Below are 18,514 nucleotides of genomic sequence, written 5' to 3'. Positions count from 1 at the left end.
AACACCCAAAAAGGAGGAAAAAAAAGTGGTAAGACACAACAAAGAAGATCAATCAGCAAATACTTCTTGGTACCTCCATTAAAAGATCAACAGCTTCAGTTTAGCATTGTGCTGCAGTGCAATAAAAATTGATTAGAAACAAACCAATTTAAAAATAAAATAATAATAATAATAACAACAATAATAATAGTAATAACACCCTATCAACTTTACCAAAAAAAAAAAAAACACCCTATCAAATGTCACCTTTTTTTGGGTAGAAAGGCGAATTCTATTAATTTACTCGTAAAGAAGCAAAATGAATAGACCGTTCATACAACAAACTAGAGGCATCTAAATTAAGCAAAAGAAGAACATCCACGGGAGGATCTGGGAAAATAACAAAATCCTGGTAGAGATTTACTCCACATCTAGCAAGAGCTTCTGCATACTTGTTAGATTCTCTATAGCTATGCTGGATTTTAACCAAAGGAATGTGTTTCAGCCCCTCTCTACAGTCTGCCAAGATAGCATCAATGGCACTAGAAGGGTCATTAGCCTGACTTAGGAGATCAACCACAAGTTTAGCATCAAACTCGAATTCCACTGCTGAAAGATTCAGAGAGATACAAAGACTAATACCATCTCTCAAGGCCCAAAGCTCAGCAGCAACACTCGAGGTAGTCCCAATAGCTCTAGCATGCCCTTTGACACAAAGCCCATTAGAGTCCCTAATCTAACCACCACCACCAGCACGGCCTGAATTGCCTAAGGAAGATCCATCACAGTTTAACTTGAACCAATTTTGGGGGGCTGGGACCTCAAATGACACTTATAGTCATATGGTAACACGCTATTAAATCATACCTTCATGTGAAAAGCAACTACTTCTTCAACAAGCTCCATAAGATCATCAGTTTTTTCATCGTCACTCTGTTATGGTAAATTCAAAGAAATCAAATGTAACTAAGATTTAGAATAAGTTCTTAAGAATCAGATATGGGACACCAAAGAACATAAAAATCTTGAAAAAATTCTTTATTGATGGAACAACAAAGATTAAAAGAATAATTTCCTAACTAACAGATAGAGAACACTAAAGGACAAATCCTTGAGAAAAATCTTCATACATGCATGTTCCACTACTTTTTTCTGAAGGATGTCCCACTACTAACAAAAAATATTGTACATGTGAGAGTATACTGTACACATGTATGTATGTATGTATATAATACATGAATACTAATACAAAACCATGCCCCATAATTACCATTTCATGGAAGTATGCATATTGTAGTATACGATATTATAATAGAAAGTTTCACTTTAATATGTTCTTCAAAACATGCGAAATCAAATTTTAATGCTTGAAGATGTAAACGCATATGATTAGAGAACCTTTGTTCACTAATTCAAATAGAAGATTTATAACTTTCATAGCATTCATAACTCATAAGATTAATTTCTAACCATTCGCTCAACATAATTTGTGCAATTTCTCCAGCTAAGTTCTTGATCACTAGTGAGGATAACATTCATTTATACAGATTGAACTTAAATCACTACTAACAAAAAAAAAATCTATAACCTAAACCATACCAAAAAATAAAATTTTGACAATATCTAACTATATTTCAACTAAAAACCCAATGCTGACCACGATCAATATCAATATATATATATAAAAGCAGAGACCTCATGTGGGAGAGCATGAGATTCTACCAAGTGGCACATTCGTTGAGCTTCTCTCATTTAGGCTTCCACTTCATCAAAGTTTACATTTATGTAAAACTTTTAATTCATTGAATGTGTCAATGAAGTGAATACACATTAATTATCTATAAGTATGACTAATTATATATATATATATATAAGAATTTTATATGGTTTTTTAAAATATATATATATATATATATATATATATATCTAAGAAAGAAAAAACATCATGTGAGAGATCATACGATTCTATCATGTAGCGCTTTGTAAGAGTAATTTTTCATTTAACTTTACATTCTACTTCTTTACATATCTGAATTATAATAAAATTCTATTAAAAGGGTATCACTATTTTTACTAACTGTTTAACTTACCACTATTATACTTCAATAACATAAACGTGACATCATAAATTTTAGATGATGTTTCCATAAGCCAACTAAACATTTACATTTTTCTCAAAAAAAAAAAAAAAAAAAAAACTAAACATTTACATGAAATTACAAATTTTTTTATGCTAACTCCAAGCCAATGTAGAAACAAAAATTATGATTAAAAATTTCAGCAAAAAAATAAATGATTAAACAAACAATCAACTTATTACACCACAATTTTTTTTTTGAGAAGATATTACACCACATAATAACTAATTTCTAATTTATGCAACTTTTTCTCTATAGTTTAAATTCTTCATCCCTTAATTTTGTATTACATCATTAATTTAACAAAAATCTCTTAATGTTATTGCAACATTACTTCATGTTATTACTTTAAAATATTTTAGATATTCTATTTTAGTTTTTCACATAACAGTTTAAAACATTATTTGCGTATCACGCGGAACCATGGCTAGTTGTTTTAATCAGATGATGCTCACCCCACATATTCATGACCCCATGAGCCAATAATATCATCTTTTGAACCCAGTAATTTATATTTTAAACTCTCCTAAAAGAACTGACAAAAAAAAAAAAAAATTGTTAGAAAAAAGGACATCAAAGGAAGGAAACACCAAAGAGAATATACTATAAGTAACCATTCATACCCATGAACCGACACGGTGAGGGCTAGAACCGATAGTACATCAACGAGGCACTTCTGCATTGGTAAGAAAAGTTAACTAGATAAGCCAATAATGGACAATGTCCAACCAAATAAACTATACCCTGGTTGAGAACTGCATGCTTTCATAACATGCTTTTAATGTTCCAGAGTGTGGACACGGAAATTTCAATGGCTTTGGGACCGAAGTCATGGAGTGATGGAACTCGTAGAGGTTCGAATTTCGTGCCTACAAGTACAATATCAAAATTTTACATGTTTTCAAAGTTAATCTAAAATCCCCAAAAAGTTTTCATTCAACAGTCCCTAACCCTAAATAAGCTTATGACTATGAGTTCGTTCGAATATCGCTTATTTTGCTGAAAACTGAAAACAATAAAAAAAAAAAATTTAAAAAGTTACTGTTCACGCGCTTGGCACTATTCATAAGCCTAAAATCACTGTTTATAAGCCCAAAATCACTGTTCATGAACAATAAACAATGCTAGAAACGCTGTCCAAGAAAAAAAACAAAAACAAAACGCAAACGCAAAACCCAAACGCCACTTATGTGTGTTTTTGGATACTGCTTAGCTGAAAACTGAAAACAATAAAAAATCATTTTTCGATTACTGTTCACTTTTAAAATTACTATTCACATGCCTATTGCATTGTTTATGGGATATGAACAGTGCAATAAGCGCTAGTTAAAATTTAAAAAAAAAAAAAAAAAAGCCTGAAACGCGGATGCGCAAACCAAACAAACCTTATATGATTGTAAATTAGTGAATGAGTGAAGTAAATAGAGATATTAGTTTTGATTACCCCAAGCTCTAAAGCGCATTGCTCTAAACCACAGGGTCAAAATTCAATTCAGAATATTTTCCACATACAACTCCAATTGATGCTTCCTTGCCAAATTCTCCTCATACTGCAACGCAAATAGACAATCAACATCACTACTTTGTGATCCATTTATATAATCATATAGTACTATTCATTTGCTATGAGCGAGTATAAAAAAAGAACAACAACAACAACAACAAATTCTCTCAGCAACAAACTTAGAAAGAAGCATTATTGCAGGGCTAAGCTAAAATTCCTTGCTAGGGTTTGAAAATACTGTGTTTGCTTCTCTAGAATTGAGTTTTTCTTTTTCCATAATTCCAAAACTCTAGAGAAGCAAACACGATATTTCGAAACCCACCATTTCTTGGATCCCAAATTCTTAGATTTTACAACTGTTGGAGCATTTTAATATTAAATAATTAAAATGAATAAATGTTATAACATAATTGTAAAGATGTGGGAGTGAATGTGGAAGATGAGGAGTTAGTGAAAATGTTTAATCCCACATTGAAAAGGAGAAAGACTATTTTGTTCTTTTTCATTGTGGTGATTAATGGGCTAACATAAATTGTCTCAAATATTGGGCCAGATACGTGCGCAAGGGGAGGTAAAGAGTGGAGGTGTCAACACCACTACACATCGATAATCACTTCACAAGTATAAGTGTTTGTGGGAGTAGGAGGTGGATCAGAGTTAGCTAAAGTTAGCTTAATTGTCTTGGTTTGATGATAAAGAATTATCATCAAAAGTGAATGCTATAGGTTGAAACCCTCTAAAAAAAAATTAGACTAAGGTAGAATTTTTAAATTTAAATAAATAAATAAATAATGAGCAACCAATTCAGTTATTCGCTTAACGTAAGTAATCTTATAGCCAAACCCGTCTAAGGATAACTCTCAACATTGATATGCATGGGCCCAAACCTGAGGCTCAGATTCTGTTTCACTATTGTTCTTATTTTTTGGAATCCAGCTGGGAAAGGCAACCTTGCTACAGGGACAAAATTCAGGCCCTCAGTCCCTCACTCACGTGGGTGAATTTTTTTTTTAACGATAAAATTTGCACAAAATTCAATTTAATAATTTTTTTATTTAACTTTTACTTTTATTCAATGTAATCTTTCTGTCTAATTCTTAGTAATTTTTTTATTTGACCTTTGATCTTATTGAATGTAGTCTTCCCATCTAATTCTGCCACTTTAATATAACGTCTTTTTGGTATTTTAAAAAAATAATTGAAAAATACTCCTAGAGTCCTACCAAAACAACTGTTTTGTGAAAAATTCTAAATGAAATGGACTGCAAGTAATAATCAATTCTGATAATAAGTGTCGGGTTTAGCACTTACCTCTAGGCTCTAAAAGGCACGATATGATGGATATGAGACACACTTATCATCGAAGTGATAGAACTTGTTCAGCAAGTCTAACTGGATATTTTGTGTTACTGGATGGAATGAGCTCTGGACTCGCTTGCTTTTTCTTTAATCTAGGCGAAGTGGATGGAATGATCACATTGATGATTGATCCATAAGACACTTAAAAAAAAAACCCTATGGGCCAGTAGATTGAACCTAAGACTTTTGATTTAGGTCATGTCCCAGTCAATAAATCCACCAATCAGTCTTTTTTTTTTTTTTTAATTAAATAAGAAGGGGGCAGGGAATATCATACTGCAGTTATAGGAACCGTCTATTTGGGATGCTCTTTAAGACCAAGTTCATCCAGAAGAAAGATACAAGACAACGTTTTGCAAATGTTTGTTGACCATATAACTATGATGACAATTGTCAACCATGCAAGAAATTATTATATTCCTTCCCACGTGCTATTTATCTCTTTGTCAGCAACATATCCGAAAGAAGATTACTACTGCACCAGGACCCCTGACACCATATAACATTTGTCAATTCATCTTCAGGACCCCTACTCTTCTGGACATATGTCAAGATCCTTGATAATCAACAAAAGATAACTGAAGCAGTTAATCTGTCTATATATCGCTTACTCCCCAATGTGTGACCAATCGGGTATATTTGTGTAGTTAAGATCAGAGTAGTGAATGAATCCCATTGGGCTACATTTTATATGGTTCAATGATCTAAGAAATAACAAAGTCGTGTATTTAATAAGACCCCACCCAAACATTATATTGGCCGTGAGGCCCAAATAAGAGATAAGAGTTGGGTTTGGCTGCCTTCAAGCTAAGCAAACCCGGCCCAATATGTAGGGTTTTAGCTACCTTCTCTTCCATGTTAACAAAAAACAATCTCTCTCTCTCTCTCTCTCTCTCTCTCTCTCTTTCAGGGTTTTTGCTTGCCTCGGCACGCTGATTCATTCGTCTCTCGCTGCCTCTGATACATAACACAATGAAGGTCAAAACAATATCACGCTCCACAGATGAATTCACTCGAGAACGAAGCAACGATCTCCAAGTAACACCGCCAACTCTCTCTCTCTCTCTAAAATTTTCATTCTCTCAAAGTTTATTTATTTTTTGTTTGTTTGTATGATTCAATATGATTTAGAGAGTGTTCCGGAACTATGACCCGAACCTTCGGCCTCAAGAAAAGGCGGTGGAGTACGTGCGAGCTCTTAACGCCGCCAAATTAGAAAAGGTGATTTCAAATTCCCCTTCAAATTGTTTCGGTTTTTGTTGATAAAATGACTAATATTTTGTTTTTTTTTTTGGGGGGGTTTAGATTTTCGGTAGGCCATTTGTTGGAGCAATGGAGCATAACGAAGCGATTTCGTGTATGGCAAAGAACCCTAATCATTTGAAAGGAATTTTTGCTGGTTCAGAGGATGGAGGTACTGATTCTTCAACATTTTTTATGAATTTCAATATTTATATGCTAAATTTTTTTCTTTTTTTTTTTTTTTGTGGGTTTGGTTCATGCTATAATTCCCAACATTGGCAACATATAAAATAATTCTCTTTTTGAAAAATTCAGCAAGGGTAGCATTTTGTTTAGTTAAGTTTGCACTGCAGTTCTTAAATTGGTGTGTTCTTGGCATGAATTTTGGTACATATTATTTTGACGCTATTATCCACGCTGTGTATATTGAACTTTTGCCTGTAAAATGTAGTGCTCTAGCTTTGTATAAACTCTCTGACTTTGTTTTTGTGATTGTTTTGTAGATATTCGTCTATGGGATATTACTTCCAGGTATCTCACAAAGCATTGAGCTGGAATTTTCTAAACTTTATAGATTACTTAAAGATTTAAACCACGCACATTTGTATGCTTGCATGCGTGAATTAGCTTATGTATTTAAATTTTTTGGGCGAGTTTACCATATGTATTCTGGTACAGTCTCCTTATTTTGGTCCCTTAGTACCCTTCTTAAGAAATTTGAGAAACTCAACTCTTGTTTTTGTTTTTTTAAATGCATATAATATGCATGCAATAGATGTTTAATTTTTTTTTGATAGATAGATAGTGGGAGAGGTGGGGGTGGGGTTTGGAACACAGACTTAGGCACCACAAATAATACCATTACTACTAGGCTATCAGTTGAATCCCATATGTTAGAATATAGAATGATACTCTTTATTTTAATACACAGTAATAAATTTGGTATGGTTTGGCCAGGCTCAGGCAGTCGGGCCACATATGCATCTAATCTTGAAGAATTAGAACTCCCATGTCAAGCCATTTCTTCTTTTTCTACACATTTATGTTGTACCTTTTTTTTTTTTTTTTTTTTTTGAGAATCTTATGTTGCACTAATTAATGTTAAGCTTAAATAGACCAGAGGGTCAATTAAACTAATTATTTTTTTATTTCTTTTTTAGTAGACATTTTCATTTATATGTTTCTTTATTGATGCATCAAGCCATGCAATTGTGACATAAAACTTTGAAATTTGAATGCAAAGGCGAACAGTTAGGAAGTTTCCTGGTCACCGAGGTGCTGTACGAGGTCTGACAGCAACTACAGATGGAAGTCGACTTGTATCATGTGGAGCAGATTGCATGTAAGCTGCAATTAGCTGGATGTAATATCAGTTTTTGAAAATAGAGCATTAGTTGATGAATACATATAATCTCACTTAGTGAAATTGGGCATCGTTATTCAGTATCAGGCGATGGACTGTTCCTGTAGAGGACTCATCTGAAGATTCTGTCAAGGTAGTGGTTTCTAGATTTACACTAATGTTTTAAATTTAGTGAGTTTTCCGTTCTATTCCTGCCATCCTGAACAAATTATGAATGGGTTTTTCCTCCCCTTTTTCAGCCAGAAGATTTTCATATTTCGAAGAATGCATATTGGTGAGATTTCCATGGTGACTTATCAAGGATATGCCATGAATTTTCATTTTCAAATAATTATAATGTGATAATTTTTCAGATTTATTATTATTATTTTCGCCTGAGGCCTACTATGTAATTTTCAGGGGTGTTGATCACCAGTGGAAGGGTGATCAATTTGCCACAGTTGGTGCTCAAGTAGATATATGGAATCACACTAGGTTGACTTCTCAACATGTTTGTAATTTTTTTATCTAGTGTGCAATTTATTTCAATTATGTTTTGATAATGTTTGTTCATGAAATTAGCAATGCCCCTGTACGGAGCTTTCAATGGGGAACGGACACTGTAATATCAGTTAGATTCAATCCTGGACATCCAGACCTATTGGCAACGTCAGCGAGGTATGCATGCTTACTACAAGATTAACAATTTGTGGTTGATGATATGTATGTAAGATAAAGATCTTAATAGTATATATTTTGTGAACAGTGAACTACCAAAAAAAACACGATAGATCTGTTTTTTCCCCCTCCAAATTTGACTCCTTTCTTTTATTCCTTGGGGATTGAAGATGTTTTTATTGAGAATCTTCAGATAGAAATTAACTTGATAAAGTCTCTCAGAATAGTACTAGGTGTTTCCATTCTTCAACTAATGGTAATATATGAAACAAATAATGTTTAAAAAGTTTAACCTATTTAAAAGCTGTAGATATGACATAGGAAATTTTTTTCATAAATTTTTCTAATGTTCCTGAGGGTCTTTTTATTCCATGTTTTATGACCTTGTAGAGAGTTTTTAACTTGTAAAGGCTAGGGATCTTTTGAAGGTAAGGAGTAGGGATGCAACTTAGGCTTGAGTAATCAAAGAATCAAGCCAACACGATCAACTTGGGTTTAGTTTGGGCTTTTAGTCTTTTGCTTTATTTCTCATTTTTGTATTTGGCAAACCTGACTAGGATGGATCTGTTCTCACCTTTAGGTAGGTAAGCCAACCTGGCATCCAACATAATTTCATTTATATAAAACATATAAAAAATTAAGTTGATACATGGTTGCATTTGACATGAGTTGCTTCTTTAGAAAGAAAAACTTCTTGCAACTATGTTTGTTTGTATGTTTGAACCCAACGAGTCTCAGCCTAGCCATGATCCAACTTGGGCTTCTCAACAATTCTAATTGACTGGATAACCTTTGAACAGACCTGAACTCATATTGTTTAGTTGCTGTAAAGTGTGAAGAAATTATCATTTAGCTTTAGGTTGTCAAAGCTCACTTTCAAGTTAGCATTGAAGGGTTCACAATCTCTCTTCAAGTTCCGGTTGTTTAGATCCCTTGGTTGCCTTTGACTTATATTAGGACTATCCTTTTCAAGCATAGTAAGTGATTTTAAAGGACATCAAAAACATACATGGACAAAAGTCATAAAACCATGACAAGTATGACAATTTATTCTAAAAGTAGAACTACTACTTTCTTGTGATGAAGAAGTATTGGAATGAACATTCTTGTTTAGAGCATTAGAACTACCTTGAGACTTATCAACATACTTCTCCCAATTTGCATCTACAATTGTTTCTTTCACTTCTAATATTGTTTCCTACCGGAGTCCTCATTAAGGCTTTTTGTTTAGACTCTTCTAATCTTCTTCCACCTGGTATGCAACTTAAATTGCATCGCCATGGTATAAAGTCTACTTGCAGACAGACCTGAAGACATGTTACAGTTCAATCTTCAGCAATGCATAGAAATTATTACATCTTCATTCCTTGGAAGTTCAATCTCAAAGCCAAGCCCTAAAACTTGTTGGTGTAATCTTCAATAGAATAACTCCCTTGCACCAACTATTTGTGAATATCAGGTGAGCTCATTGCTTGTAATTAGGTGGTACAAAGCAATTTTTCATAGCAATCCGTATGTCCCCTGAAAGAATTAATGGCTTACGGCTACATAATGAGTTTTTTGATACATTTCCTCCCAAATTCTACCCAAACTTTGAGTTTATCCTTCATGAAAAGGAGTTTTTTCTGTTTCCTTATATTATACTATCTAAAATAGCTTTCCAAAATATGCAACCAATCGAAGAACCCCTCTGGATTGCTCTCCTTGTAAAAATTAGTAACTTCAAGTTTAACGCCTCCATCTACATCAACCATAAGGATTTCCTTGAGATTGGACTAATGGTGGATGTTAAGGTTGATTTCATTCGATAAAGCTAACACCTTTGTGTGCGAATCCAATATTGGATTTATGATGTGGGGGCGCTTGGCTAATTTTCAGCCCCTAGGAACTTATGTAAAATAATGGTATTGAGCTTGAGGGAAACATAAGGGCTGAACGTGGACCTGGTTTAAGGATTTGGAGTCTTGATCAATGGTTGTTTCAGCAGAAATTTTTCCATGGACATTGGCTGACAACCTATCCAAATATTTTCCAATAGCAGATAATGTTTAAAGCTTCACTTCACCTTCTCTTTTAACTTATTCAAAGTCTTCTTTATTCCTTTGTAGTCTTGAGAAAAAAACTTAACTTGGAATCTAATTCCTCTTTAGTACTCATTATCTTGGATAAGAAATTTTTTTGAGCGGTTCCGTGAAAGAAATCAGCAAAGAACCTGTGGTAGGATTTCAGCTCTGATATTTATGTTGGAGAAATTGGAGAATTTGTCTGTGTGCTTGTAGTGTGTTAAAGTTTAGGAGGATCTATAGATTTAAGGCTTATAACTTTTTAAAATAAAATTTTGTGAGGAAGAGAAAAAGAATTGATATATGGTTGAAAAGATGTAAGAAGGAACGTAAATTGAATTTCTCCACAATCTGTGAATAGTTTGTGAACAGTGCCACATGGATGGCACACATGAACACTAGTGTGAACAGTATCTGTGAATAGTGACACCTTATCAAAAAAATCTGTGAATAGTGACACAATATCAATAAGGCCAATACGAATCACTAATAAAAAACAATCAATATTTTATTGATTAACTCCTCCTTGTTTGAGTACAACCATTCACTTATATAGACCGTAAATCTTTTTCTATTTTTTGATAAACAAATATATTGACCCTAAATCTTAACCTCTTTCAATACAATTAAGACTAGGGGGTTCATGGGTTGAATTAGATTGGGTTTGGGGTGCACCCACCACTCTACCTAACAACTTGGGATGTTGAATCGCATCACCTACTGCCAACCATGGGTACACAGGTTTCCAACTGCCATGGCTTTGATATTCTAGCAATCGGATGGGCCAAAGCCAATGGATCTGGTCAAGGTTGGGTTGTCATGTTGGAGCTCTTATGTCCATTGAAGACTTGCTGGATCTCACTAGATTTGGTCAAGATATCCCCGAAATCTCAATAAATCTACAAATATTAGCGGAACACAGTGAAGGTAGAAGGGATTTGTCAGTCAGATCAGGCTCGTCAGATTTTGAGGAGGAAACCAGCCACCATCAGATTTTGGAGGAAAACCGCTATCAACTGCCACATTAATCTGATCTGTCAGTTTCCGTTTTTGGGTGCAATCAAATTCATCAGGTTTGTCAGGTCCTGGCTTGGATTGGACAGCCCTAATTAAGAGTCCTACTGTTTAGTAAACAAAACCCTAATAAAAATCAAACCAAAGCTTACATATCAAAATAAATAAATAAAACCAAAGCCCACGCGTCAAGACCTATAAATTAAACCTAGGACCCATAACCAACAATTGCAGGATTACTAAAATACCTTTGACTCTAGAGTAACCAAATAAAATAGACATGGATGCTTATTCTTGGACTTCAGGCTTTCGAAGAGGATATTGTTTCTCTAACTATGCAATGATCATCTTTTATTTGTTCATAAAGAAATTGGTTTTGTAATCAGCTTCACTTCATATTTAGTGGTGGAAGCTTAAAACATTATGATTTGTGTATGCTTTTTGGTGTTTGATGTTCTTTATAATTCATATATTACTTTCCAGTAATTGTTTGCATGCTCTTTTTGGGTACAGTGACCGCAGCATAACATTATATGACATAAAGACGACTGTCCCAATAAAGAAACTGATCATGCAGGTATTGTTAGCACATCCTCATGAGTTATCATGTAATATAGTTCTTATACTTTTTTATTTCTTTAATGTTATTCCATAAACTTTTATAATCTCGTGAATTAACTAATTTAATGACTTATTCATAGCTGTTAAGTTTTAAAAAAAAATGTTTCTAAATATGAGGTCTTACCAAATTTCACTTCTTCTTGCTCCTTGATTGTTCGCTTGGGTTTTATTGTAATCATCATAAAAAGCACCACACATGATCCCTGAATGACTGCAGAGGGATTTTTAGATCCTTTGAATTTTTATATAGTAAAGTAGCTTAATACATTTATGATGCGGATAATAAGGAGTATAAGGCAAAACAAGATCAAATAAAGATTCAATATTTGTGGTCTTGTTTTGATGTGGGGCTTTCTTGACACCTTTCATAGGTCTTTAATTACTATTGAGTCTTACTACCAAGTTTTTTAGGTTAGAAATTTTCTGGTTTAGTTTTAATAATATAGGGGGTAGTTTGGTAATGTCCAGATTTTCTGGAATGAGCTGTAATGGTTTGCCTTAGAGGTCCATAAGTGTTACTTTAGGAAATTTTTTGGAGATATCTTCCTCCAACCCACACACAGGCGATTGAAGAGACCATCCATGTGTAATTTTAGTCACTTGACTTTTTTAATGAGTCATGTGACTTATTCACATAGATAATCTTATAAGTCACCACGTATTAGTTTGGAGGAGATTCTTTCAAACTGGTTTGAAGTTAAACTTTGTGCATTATTTTATGTTTAGAGTCCTTTTCCTATTTGGTTTAGAAGTTGTTAAGTTATTTTTGTTGTTATTTGTAATCCTAGTCATTCTAGCAACAAGTTATTTAAAGTCGCAATCCTTCTGGGAAAGGATTTAACAATAGCCCCTATAAAGGCTTTTATTTAGTCTATGAAATTGATAGTAAATTGATTTTAACAAAAAATTCAGCTGCTTATTTTAAGCTTTGAGGGTGTGGTTTTTTTCTCCTACCTATGTGTGATTGCTTGGTAAAACGCCCATGTGTGATTGACTACTGTTAGCTATCATATATTCTGTTATATTCCCCATTTTAAACACCAAACACCCATCAACATATTCAGGATTCAATCTTTCCTTAACCTAACCCTTAAACATCAATCCTTGTTCAAGAATCCTTCAAGATCTCATCAAGAAATCCAATTCAGTGTTGAATTCTTAAAGACCCAATGTCAAAATTAGTATCAGAGCCCATTCAAGCTTCCACGTACATCAACTTACTTTGTATTTTTCTCCTTATATCAATAAAATATCCTTGGCAAACCAGAGATTAAAAAAAATACAACTGCCTTTGTATTGTTCTGCTGCTTGCCTCTTAATATGTAGTTTGGACTTGGGATTCCAACCTTGCTCATTTGGAACAGAATTTATCACTTCTTCTATTTACCTTCTCCCCCCCCCCCCCCTCCCCCTTCTCTCTCTTTAATTGGAAGGATAGTGGGGGTTCCAGTTATCACTTGATGGAACTCCTCAAATTCAAACTTCATGTCTAAGTTCGTCAATGGTTTAAAGTAGTTTATCAAGGTTTGAATATGAACAAATTTTTAGATATTGATCCATCAAAGGTTGGACTTTGGACTTTTTTTTTTTTTACATGTAAGAGGCAAAGCTGAGGTTATTTTGGTAAAATGATATTAAACTTGAGGGGTGAAAGTCAAGTTTTTAAAAGATGGTGAGATTCACTCCAGGTTCCAGCAGGAAAGTTTCTCCTCCTTTTCTTTCTTTCTTTTTATTTTATTTTTTCTAGGTGATTATTATCTATTAGCTGCCCAATCCTTTATATGGCTTTTGAGTGATATTGAATTCATCACTTGAGAAGTTCTGAATGTTATTTCCATAAAATAAATTTTTTTTATTTATTTGACAGTCATAGCCAATCTGACTTGTATTTATTTATTATTTATTTATTTTTACAGACAAAGACTAATTCTATTGCTTGGAACCCAATGGAGCCAATGAACTTCACAGCTGTAAGAACTGCCGTTTTTTCTGTACAAGGGTGTGGGTTCAAATTATCTTTCAGTGACGGTGTTGTATCTTGGATGTTTGAGAGTGCAGTCCGATTTCAGTCTAATAGTGGATTCTACAGTCAGAGTAGGGCATTAGTATTATATAGCCAAGTGATGGTAACCAGTCTGTGATAATTACTGGTCAATAAATCTTATGCATCACCTCCCTTCCAGTGATCTGAACTAGAGAAAGGACCCAACTCTTGTTGTTGGTCATCATAGTGATATGGGTTTTACCCCAGCATGTAATAAGAAGTCATACCTTCCTGAGGTTTGCGTATCACAAATTAAATTGATAATGTCTGCAAGTTTTTAGGTCATGTACTATGATAGGATATGTGAACTTTTTGTACTTCATCATAGCATCTTCTTTTCCCACTTACTATTCACATTCCAATATGATGCAGGCTAATGAGGATGGCAACTGCTATAGCTATGATTTGAGAAAACTTAATGAGGCTACAATGGTACACACAGATCATGCTGCAGCCGTGTACGATGGTTTATGTGTACTTTCAGAATTATTATGTTCTTCATGTCTATATTTTTTTTATCCTTTGTTGACAGTCATTTTGGAAAAGATCTAATTTAATGCCTCAATTTAATTTACCCAGGATGGATATTGATTACTCACCAACTGGTCGTGAATTTGTTACTGGATCTTATGATAGAACAGTGAGTTCTGCCTTGATCTGTGTCATATGATTATGTTCCATACTGAATGGAAGGAGACAGTTGTAGTACTTAATTAAACTTGGTTACTATGCAGGTGAGAATATTCCGGTATAATGGTGGTCACAGCCGGGAAATCTATCACACAAGTAGAATGCAAAGGTTACACTAGTCATAATAGATGGGTTTATTGAATTTCTATTACTTCTGAGGAGGCCCTTGTGGGCTAAACTCTAGCTTTTAAGAATATCTACTTGAAGATTGAAGAAACACACTTTTGAGTGTATAGATTTTTTTTTTTTCTGACTAAAACTTTCTTGTCTGCACAGGGTATTCTGCGTTAAGTTCAGCTGTGATGCAAGTTATGTTATTTCCGGGAGTGATGACTACAACCTTAGGCTTTGGAAAGCTATGGCATCAGAGCAACTGGGAGTAGTAAGAAAGAAATTTCTTTCTGCATATATTGCATTTCTTGTAGAACTAAGAAATGAAAATTTGATTTATACAGAAATTAATTAATAAACAGGATGATTATGGTACATCCTCTGAACAATATTTGCAGTCCTGTTTTAAAACAATATTGACATCATAAACTTTTACTTAACATCACAGATAAGAAGCTTACATCACAGATAGAATTTTTATGTCAAGGCTTAGTTTCTTAGGACAAAGTTTGGCTACAAACTTGGTTAGAGCCTTAGGCTACAACCAACAATAGGAAGATGGCATGTGTCCCTGTCATGTGCAATGCACATGACACACTTGAATGGTTGTTTACAATTCACATGTTCCTGTCATCTTCCCATTGTTGGTTGTAGTATAAGTCTCTAACCAAAGTTTGTTGCCAAACTTTGTTCAGCTTCTTATCTTTTAGACATCCATTGCCTTGTCAGCTAATTTCTGTTGTTTGGGTCATTGCATATTATGGTAGTGAGCATCTCTTTATGCTGCAGCTTCTCCCAAGGGAAAAGAAAAGGCACGAATATGATGAGGCTCTCAAGAATCGTTACAAACACCTCCCTGAGGTCAAGCGTATTTTGAGGTATGTAGGGATACACACACTTTGGCTCTTAAGTAAGCCTGAGTTCTTCGAAGGGTAGAGATGGCATTTAGAATATTTGCTCCCACTAACTGCTAGGACCTTAAGATGAGTTTACATGAAAGCATTCATGAAGCATTGATGAGTGCCCCTCATGCATTTAGCTTTAGCATATTATCAGTTGTAGGTTTTTGGAGGCATCCCTTCAGAAGCCTACTCTACTTGTTTGCAATTAGCCCACTTACCTAATTTTATACACCTTGGCATGCTTGTCAATATGGAGCATTGCCATGTAGGTCCCATGATAAAATCAAGTTTTGCATTTACAGGTTTGGCTTATGTACATTATTTTTGGTCTGCATAAAAGTTTATACATACCAGTACAAGTCAAGCTTCAGTCCACTGCTCCTGTGCACTGGACGGGACACTGGGACAACACATGGCCACTTTAGACATGTGGTGCACCCGTGTCTCCTCCAGTGCACAGGAGCACTGGAGGTTAGCCCTGTCCTACCAGTGCTTTATAAGGTGCTCTAGCTTGTTTATTTGAAACCACAAACTGGATAATGATATATACATACCAATGCTTTTTTGATAGCTCTCTCTCTCTCCCCTTTTTTCCTTTTACATCCTGGTAGCTCACTTATCCATTTAGGTTTTAAATATGCAACTATGCCTTTTGCTAATCCATGTAATACAAAGAAGCTTTGCAAATTTTTAGGCACACATGAGGACCTTTTTGATTGGTGGAGGTCCCATGATTGCAATGTGTTGTATTCTTGAAATGTTTTAGACCCTAAGTGTGACTGCTAGTACAATGCTCTGAGGTGATGACAGATGAATACTATTGAAAGAAATTATCACTGACAACCTTACTATGTTGGATGATGATTATGCAGGCATAGGCACCTGCCATTACCAATATATAAGGCTGCTGCTCTCAGGCGCACCATGACTGAATCTGCAAGGAAGAAAGAAGAGAAAAGGAAAGCTCACAGCGCCCCTGGAAGCATTTCAACGAAACCATTACGTAAAAGAAGAATTGTCAAAGAAGTTGAGTGAGTTATATATAAAGCAGTGCATGTAGGAAGTGTGCTTGTGCATAAATGGTTTTCTCATATTGGATTCGGCTTGAATTCCATTGGCAAGTTACCCTTCAGCTCAACACAAGGTTCCATCAGTTTCATAACATACTAATCAATATGTCACGACTATTGTAGTCCAAAGCAAGAAAAGTATTGAGGTCTTTATATGTAAGTTTTGATGACCAAGTAATTTTATTGTCACTGATGTAATCTGTTGTACTTGTATCAGAATTAAGTTTTTTTTTTTTTTTTTTGGTTTTTTTCTTTTTTGGATAGATTTATAAAGTGGTACACCAGTTGAAGCATTATTTATTTTAATTTACAATGAGAAAGAAAAGGTTTAGAGTGCTCTTATGTGAACGTGTAGTTTCGTTTCTTTGTAGACTTGTTGAGTGGATACTAGCCTAGATTGAGATCTAGTGCAATAGTTAGAGCTAATGCATCATACAATACCTTCTCAACAGTTCAAATCAAAAGTTAAAAACTTAACTTTTGATATCAACCATTAGATCAAAGAAGTTAAAAAAGTAAAAAAGTTCAGAGTTAAAAAAAAAAAATTAATAATTTTGAAAAAAGTGAAAATGTTGTGAGAGAAATTGCATGATGCAATAGCCCTAGCTATTGCACCAGATCCCAATCCATTTTAGCTTATATGGGTAATTGTCTAAGGACAACAATGTTATTCTGAAACCTACTTAAGCTGCCACCTTATCCATGAGTTAGGGTGGATGTGGAAATGTACCTATAAATGGAACCATAGTCATAGGTACTCTATGTAGATTCTACTAATAAACTATACTAGTTGGATTAGTATTTTTTTATACAAGATATAAATTTTACTTTAGTTTAATCTAAGTGTATATGTGTGTGAAGCTTCTTCCTAAATACCTGAATCCTGGCCTTTTACACTCCACAAGTACTTATACTTGCAAAGTGACCATCGCACCAACTCCAAAGGTGCGTAGTGGTAGTTAATAGTATTAAAATGTTATATTTATGCTATTTGTATTGTCACGATTTTAATATTGTTTATATATAATAAAAAAATTCCCTAATCCTTATAAATTTGGGATTGAAATCACAAGAAACCCATCTTATACAATTTAACAAAAACGCAAGAACTCAAAAACTGAACGCCAAATCTATCACAAACATGAGATTTTCCCGTGCCACAGATTAAATCAAATTAAACCATTGCTTCTGTAATGATCATTTCGAAGTCATTCTTCATTTATCATGAATCATGAAGACATCCTATATTGGGAAGTCGAATTTATGGAATGAAGAAACTGGCTTGGATTTCTTGATGGGGAAGAGAGTTTTGAGGCAATTTCAAAGGTTTATGTATACGAGTTTGCTCCTTGGATGGGAATATTCTTATATACACGTTTTTATAACAATTTGTTAATTTCGATGAAAAACCTTATGTCAAAATAGTTTTCCAGTGTTTGATAGCATAAAAAAAATAAGTCAAAGGAAAACTACATTTAATTAACATAAAAAGTATGACTTATTAGAAATTGTTTTCCACTAATATTTTTTTGGAAAACAACTCTATCTCACAACAAACTAAATAAATGAAATTAGGAAATTGTTTTCAACTCATTAAGCTTGTTACCAAATATTGGAAAATGAAATAATTTTTTAAAAAATAATTTTTTAAAAGACTCATTTTCTAGAAAATATCATTACTGAAATAAACAAAACGTAGTTACACTATTGGCTCTTTTGCTTTATTGATTAGCATATTATGCTTTCTTTGTTTGTTT

At 34.0% G+C, this 18,514-nt stretch overlaps 1 protein-coding gene across 1 annotated transcript; it reads left to right on the top strand.

The window, feature by feature from the left end:
* Positions 1-5,824: 5,824 nt before the first annotated feature.
* LOC142641414 (uncharacterized) lies at positions 5,825-17,099 on the top strand. Its single transcript, XM_075815850.1, has 17 exons — positions 5,825-6,018; positions 6,112-6,201; positions 6,286-6,394; positions 6,726-6,753; positions 7,466-7,564; positions 7,667-7,718; positions 7,825-7,859; positions 7,985-8,059; positions 8,147-8,242; positions 11,833-11,896; positions 13,857-13,910; positions 14,357-14,442; positions 14,564-14,624; positions 14,719-14,783; positions 14,951-15,056; positions 15,575-15,663; positions 16,560-17,099. Exons 1-17 carry the CDS (start codon positions 5,953-5,955, stop codon positions 16,720-16,722), a joined length of 1,338 nt encoding a protein of 445 aa, XP_075671965.1. The 5' UTR covers positions 5,825-5,952; the 3' UTR covers positions 16,723-17,099.
* Positions 17,100-18,514: the final 1,415 nt, after the last annotated feature.

This window comes from Castanea sativa, chromosome 6 (genome assembly GCF_040712315.1).
Source record: "Castanea sativa cultivar Marrone di Chiusa Pesio chromosome 6, ASM4071231v1".
Lineage (NCBI taxonomy): Eukaryota > Viridiplantae > Streptophyta > Magnoliopsida > Fagales > Fagaceae > Castanea > Castanea sativa.
The sequence above is the reverse complement of the archived record's forward strand: the minus strand, read 5'-3'. Positions and strand labels throughout refer to the sequence as shown.

Excerpts from the sequence above, each read along its gene's own strand:
- LOC142641414 (XM_075815850.1), top strand. The coding sequence starts at position 5,953 with ATGAAGGTCAAAACAATATCACGCTCCACAGATGAATTCACTCGAGAA. Across the intron at positions 6,754-7,465 it reads CTATGGGATATTACTTCCAG|GCGAACAGTTAGGAAGTTTC; the intron begins GTATCTCACAAA and ends TTGAATGCAAAG. Across the intron at positions 7,719-7,824 it reads CATCTGAAGATTCTGTCAAG|CCAGAAGATTTTCATATTTC; the intron begins GTAGTGGTTTCT and ends CCCCTTTTTCAG.